This window comes from Loa loa (genome assembly GCF_000183805.2).
Source record: "Loa loa unplaced genomic scaffold supercont3.209, whole genome shotgun sequence".
NCBI classification, from domain to species: domain Eukaryota; kingdom Metazoa; phylum Nematoda; class Chromadorea; order Rhabditida; family Onchocercidae; genus Loa; species Loa loa.
The window spans coordinates 61915-68873 of NW_018108389.1; the positions used below are offsets into that span (position 1 = coordinate 61915).

General features: G+C 33.3%; 1 protein-coding gene across 1 annotated transcript in view; it reads right to left on the minus strand.

Moving 5' to 3' along the window:
- Window positions 1-52: 52 nt before the first annotated feature.
- LOAG_03311 (glutaminase 2) overlaps window positions 53-6959 on the minus strand; it is an 11508-nt gene continuing 4601 nt past the window's right edge. Inside the window, exons 2-12 of the mRNA XM_020446283.1 lie at window positions 6192-6339; window positions 5426-5574; window positions 5221-5350; window positions 4290-4466; window positions 4034-4100; window positions 2662-2906; window positions 1856-2056; window positions 1570-1743; window positions 1322-1437; window positions 915-1042; window positions 53-714 (exon numbers count right to left, since the gene is read on the minus strand). Of these exons, the coding sequence (XP_020303357.1) occupies window positions 521-714; window positions 915-1042; window positions 1322-1437; window positions 1570-1743; window positions 1856-2056; window positions 2662-2906; window positions 4034-4100; window positions 4290-4466; window positions 5221-5350; window positions 5426-5574; window positions 6192-6339 (1729 nt within the window). The 3' untranslated portion in view covers window positions 53-520. The remainder of the gene's footprint in view (window positions 715-914; window positions 1043-1321; window positions 1438-1569; window positions 1744-1855; window positions 2057-2661; window positions 2907-4033; window positions 4101-4289; window positions 4467-5220; window positions 5351-5425; window positions 5575-6191; window positions 6340-6959) is intronic.

Here is a 6959-nt window from a genome sequence, read left to right on the forward strand (position 1 = left end):
ACTGTTAATATACATTTACATAATGCATAATTATTAAACATTCGACCTTCCGACAAACTCCAAAATTAATCTTAAAATATTGTGTTTATTTAGAAATTCATCAAGAGATTAAGAATGATCTATGACAATTTTTTACGTAATTTAGCTATATTTTCATGTTTCGTCTCATTTCTTAGTCGGTGTCCTTACCATATAAATGACAGCATTACTTTATTGAAAAACTTTTATTTTATACACCGGAATCAATGATCATATCATTTTTTTTCTTGACGCCTCATTTCCTACAGGAGAAGTTTGGAAATGAGGAATGTGATGAAGAAAGATGTGTAATATCATTATTTAAAAGCTGGTCTTGTCAAATAAAAAGAACCCTTCAAAGATTTAATCATCTCCGAATCATCTGAATGTGAGGGTGTGAGGAAGTTTTGTTTTTTCTAACAAAAAGTTTTTGAAATTCAGCATTGGAATAAGCAGTGCAGATAACAGGGATATAGAAACTGGATTTCTAATCGAAAATAACTTAAGCCGGGTGCAGTTTCACTGCGTTATTCTTCTGGTATTTCGAATGAACCACGTGTGTTTCTGTAGGACCATTTTTCTCTTGTGCTTTCATTGTGTACTTTTCTAAAGCTTTTTCTAGAATCTCCACACATGTGCCATGACCAAATACTTTGGCATCATCGAGAGGTGTTCGTCCATATCGATCCAATGGATCTAAACTGTTCAAAATTTTCAAAAAAGAGGCAAACTTCAAGCCAAAGCTTTTTGATGCTACCATTAAAATATTTTCTATGCCTCAGAGGTTAGTAGTGATAAAATTCAAAACTTTGTGAATTAGTGTGCTAAGTATACTAGGAGACGCACTACTGGAATGATTCTGCATACACATTTTAGTATTGCCCAATGGACCTTACCTGGACTTTCTTGCCATCGCTGCAACAAAAATTTCAGGACATTCTCATTGCCATGTGCAGCAGCAACATGTAATACAGTCCGATCATCGTAATCCCTTTCGGCTACGCTAACACCCAATAAAAGATATCTGAAGAAAAAAAAACCACAGTAATGATTGCCAACTCCGTGATGTTTTCACTTCTTCCTATAACCTTAAATATTAGCATAGCTGCTCGGTCGTTCTCGTTTTTATTCCTTTTTCTAATCTATTATTTCATTTTTGTTGACTTTGTACTTTTGAAATTTTCGAAAAATTCAAATTTTTTTTTCAGATCTCTATTGGTTTCAGATTCTACTGGCGAAAAAAAATCCGGTAAAATTTCATCAATTATATAATTGATATGCAAATACAATATATGAACGTCACCTTTGAATGGAAGAAATATCACCAGTAGTTGCAGCATACATCATATTCGATACGGATTCATGTTTCACTTCCCGGATTTTTTTTCGTGGATCAATTTTATGAGTTTCGGAGTAGACCTTAAATCAGATGTTAGCGTCTATCTAGAATTTACCTTCCTTTCTGAACCCAAAACCTCAACTGCGATAATGAAAAATGTCTAAAGAAACTATCAAATTATGAGGGAATTTACCTAATTAGTCAAAACTTACCAGACTGTCGTAATTATGAAAATTAAATTTTTCCACGAATTGTTCCGCAAATCTCACTCCTCGAACTGTATTGCCAAGTTGGTCAAGTGGTGGCGAATATAAACAGATGCCCATGACATTTGGTACAACAATGATCATATCACCCGATACACCACTTTTTGCCGGTAAGCCAACCTCAAAAAGAATATTCATATAGCGATAAGGCTGAGTGATTTGGTGGCTTTTTATTAAATAATTATTCCATCTTTCATTTCGATTATCTTCACCATGAAAAGGATTAGCGTACCTTGAAAGCAAATTGCCCGGAGTAATCGTACATTCCACATGAATACATCAATGATAATGTATCACGAACCGCTCGATTACACACAACTCGTTCCTCACTTAATGGTGATACTCCACCGTTAGCTAATGTAGCCGCCATTACCGCTAACGTATCGACATTGGTTTCGATTGCACAAAGTTGAAAATATAAATCTAAAGTATCCTGAAATTACGGAATAATTAATACTAGGCTAAATCTGGACGGCTCACTTTGGCAAAAAAGTACTAAATAATCTCACGCTGTTACGGTTAGATGGGTTAGTTATGTTTCAAAGAATCAACCAGAAAATCAAATGATCAAATGCTCATACGAATTGAGAAAAATGACAGCACTTGACGACAATCTATAGGTGAGTCGATCATAAACTTTGCAAAACTAATTACATTCATTTTATCTGGGTGTAGAAGTGAATGGAAGCGACACTGGAACATAACATACATCGATATATTTCCAAAAACTTCAATTAAAACGAGGAGTTGTAGGGAAAAATGTTGACTAAATCTGAGAGAGATTTGATTTTATGCATTTATGCCATCACTAACTGAAGAATATTCAATCATCCCTCCTTTCACTTTCGCTAAATCAAATTCGAATTTAAATTGGAATCTCTAGCTACGAAAATCGATAAGCCCGAAACCTCCATTCTCTACATCACATGATATCACATTATGAGATTATGTCGAATCAGACGGTTCATCAAGAAATTCTAAATTTTGAAGGGTTTCATAAATTTAAAACAAAATCAGTACTCTAGGAAAACTGCTTACTTGTAAGCTAGTCTTGGGCGGGAAACACTTATGTTCACGCATATAGTATGACAATGCATAATTTCGATCAGCCGTTTCACGCTCAGACAGGAAGACGGCATTGTTAAAGCCAACGAAACCTCCGGCAGCAAATCGTTTGAAATACTGCAACGCAAAATCAAAACGATCGGCAATTGAGTTCGAGCGTTTAATCAACGATGCTACTAATATGGCTCCTGCATTGATCATTGGATTATGTGGCTTGTCTGAAAGTTTGTTCTTGTCATTATTCTTTTCCCTTAATTTTTTAACCTAAAGTTGCTTTTTTCTCTATTTTTTTTATCCTTCATTTCCAAAACTTGTGAGATCCATTCGTTGAATTAATATATATACATGCGATTTATTTCACTTTGTGCTCCCCTATTTTTAGAATTTAATCCAAGTAAGAGAAAGTTCGAAAATATTTTGTTTACGCATAATTGAGAAAATCTGATATTTAGATGGAAGGAAACAGCAATGGTTTTCACTGATAATTGAATTTTTGAGTCGTCAATATCTCGAAAGAAATATGTAATTCAGCTCTATCCATTTAGTTATCATATTGCCTAGAAAAACACAATTAGAAAACTCATTCTATGCTAAACATTAGAAGCAGAAAACAACAGGAATCGATTGCATGCCAATTACTACAGCATGAAGCATCCAAAGAAAAATGTTTCTACCTAAAACCGTTCAAATTCCTTTAGATAAATATTTCATCTCATTTATATTCAAATTACAGGCATAAATTTTCCACTGCATGACTGTAGGAATAACTTTAAACTGTAAGAGAACTTTACATAATTATTTATCTGAAGGAATTATGCAGTTAATGTCAATCAACTAAACTATTTAGAACGATGAAACTAATATAATGTAAGGAATATCAGCATCTTATGATTTGCATAATTTGGCATCGACAAAAAAATAAAATAACAACAAAGATTAATTTTAACCAAGCCATCTTTTGTTTGGTTGAAAAAATGTCATACGTATGGATGATTTCATTCACTAACGAATGTATAAGTATTTAAAATTTTTAGCAGTGCGACATAAATCAATTTTGATTAATTACTGGAAGAGACTTAAAAAATCTCAATAGCTGTTGCACATAATGGATGCATTCATGCATTAATAGAATGTAGTTTAAAAACCACTTTTCCTGACAGACTTCTTTGTTTTGGATCTCGTATAGCTATTTCACACAGAGAATAAAGATTGGTTAAACACGCTGCGATGTATTGCTAAATAAACTATTCGGTATTCATATTAAATTTTGGAAAATTCAACATACAGGTTAGTTAACTGTATGTCTGTCGAAATGGCCTAAGAAAAAAAGAAAGGAATCACTTACGATTATGATCCAAGCAAATTTCATTGAATAATCGACCTGATGGTTCTTGGCCGATATATCTATGCACCTTTAAAAAAAAAAAGAAAATCAAATCTGAAATAAACCATTCGAAGTCTTTTTTTCCTGTTCGCGCTTTCGAGACAGAGAAGAGATGAGACAAGCATATTGTAAATCGAATTGATATTGTTAATTGAATTTCAAAATTTGAGAGGTTTTATAGTATTTGAAAAGGGGAATGTTAATGTAGTTAACGTACTTCTTCTGCACCAAGTTCATCCATAGCAATAGCATAGGTGAAGGGCTTTGATACACTCTGCAAGCAGAATGGTATTTGCGTAGCACCCCACGATCGACGTTGTCCATCAACGGTACAGACCGACATGGCCCAGGTTTTCGGATCTGATCGAGCCAGCTGTGGAATGTACGTTGCTACCTGGGAATATTAATCGGGTTAAATCATAATATATTATTTGACAGTAGTGAATAGCATCAAATGAGATTAAAAAGGAAAAGTCTTTTCGAATGAAACTTCAAAACATTGTTTTGAATACCATTCCGAAAGAAATGAAAATGAAATTGAATTCTGCGATATCTAACCAACCGAGAACAATAAAGTGGATTGACTAGTCGAGAATATCAGTCAATCAAATCATCAAATGATAATGTTTAAAAAAAGCTCAAATCTAAGCCACAAATAACAATGGTTCATTGCAACGACTTATATTTTGACAGTAAATACAAATATTTTTCCAGAAGAACGCTCTAATATTGAGAGAAAATTTTTTTTCACTTTTTAAATGAAAAGCTAAATGATTTAAACTTTTGACAGATGTGTAAAAATTTCAGTGGTGAATGTAAACAAGTGACCAATAGCTCTTATTACAGGCTTCCTTTTGGAGAACTAGATGTTCGGAACATTATTTTTCCATCAAAATCAAGTAAACAAAGTACAATTCATTGATTGATCACCATAGGGTCATTTACTTTTTTTAACAATCGCTGCTAACTGTTTTACGCATCAAAAGAAAGAGACAAAAAAACTTCCCTTTAATCTGAAACGTACATTAAGATTTGATAAAACGTGAATGATTTTTCGACGAGTTTGAATCAGCATAATACAAAACTAGACTGCGTAATCTTGAATTTTGCTTAGAACATAGAATGAAGGCGTTGGAAGCAAAGCTCACATTTCCATCATCGAGATCACGGCATGATTCAAAAATTTCACCAATAACTGAAATGAACGCTGGCCAATCTGGGATTACGAGCTGTTTTTTCAGTGCTTTGGCAATGATTCCGATCGCATCACTTACGTATCTGAAAACAGATGATTGAAGTTAGTTCTGTTGACGATTAACCATCCAATTTGTAAATCTTTAATCAAAAAGCAACCTTTTGAAAGTTTCTCGATCCAGATTTTCGTTAATCACTTCAGTAGATGCTAAATCTGAAACAGACTGCCGTCGTTCGTCGTGTCGTATTGCATGTAAAAAGTTGGCTAAACGTGGATCATCACGTCTAATTCCAGTTTCGTAAAGTAACTGAAAATGAAAGACAGAAAAATTATTTAAAAAACCGCTATTTGTACACTGATTAATTTATCACTTCGTTGGTACAATGATGGCTTGAAATTTTAACTTTTCAAACTACGTTAATTGTTCACTGCAATAATAATGGGAAACAGCATGATTACTACACCACGATCTGATTGCAACACTTCTGGAACAGATATTAGATCAGGACCTTAACCATCATACAATTAAGTTATTTTATCCGAAAAAAATCGATGCATATTCCGATTGAAAATAAGAATTTGTAAATAAATCCCATCAGAAAAGTTAATAATATATTTCCACTTTCAGCAAACTTCACCAACTTAATTTATCTTTCACTGAGCACAATATTTTTGAAAATGCAGGAAACATAAAAAACTTTTTGAAAAAAAAAATGGAGTTAACACAGAAATCAATTTTTGCACTGCTTTCACAAAATACATTCTTCAGTGAATAAACAATTTTTATGATAAAATAGATGAATTTTACACAAAAATCATTTGTTTTGGGAAAGTGGCCGGGAAATTTTTGAGGTTTTATTTTCTCAATCTTTCCAGTTTTTGAATGTTGTAGCTGTTCATGAGAAACCTTCAAAAAAGAGAAACCTTCAATAAACCAGATGATGACAACGTTTCGGATTCCGGATTCCTATATAGATCAAAGACGGCATCATCGATATGGGGCGCACCTCTTGAACTCACAGAATCCGTTGAAAACTGTCGTTCACGAATGCAACCCATTGAACCCCTTGACCTAAAAATTTCCTTACCAATAAACAATCGAATCTCAGAAGCATCCTGTCATAAATATACCGAAAAATATAATTTATTCTCAGATATACCAGAGGATGCTTTCATTTCAGGCAACAGAGAAGGATCTCGGCTTTTCCGTAGCGTTTCCTTCTTTTTTTTTTCATTTTTCATAAATGGTAAATCTATAGTCTAGAAGTGAAATTAAAGTCATAAGCATTTCAGCAAACCCAATCAAATATTATAGAAACCACTCATAAAGAGGGGCTTTAATGGAAATAAAAAATTTCTGGATGAAAAAAACAGCACAGCTGGTCATCGCACTCTGCACTATTTCCTTATTAATTGAGAAACATAGTACTTCCACCAGAAGGATCACATTTCTCAATATGACGAGTGCCTCAGTATGATGAGTGGAGGATTTCGCTTAGCAATTAAAAAGGATATTGATTTTTTTTCTAAATTGTACTAAATTGTAAAATATTTGAAAGAAGAAAAAATGGAGAGATTTAATAAATTTGTTAATTCACCCCTTCCCCACCGGTAAGCGGATTTATTACAAAAATACAACTCCTATCATGTATATGTGTGTCGTTTTTTTTTTTTTTNTTTTTTTCTTACAAC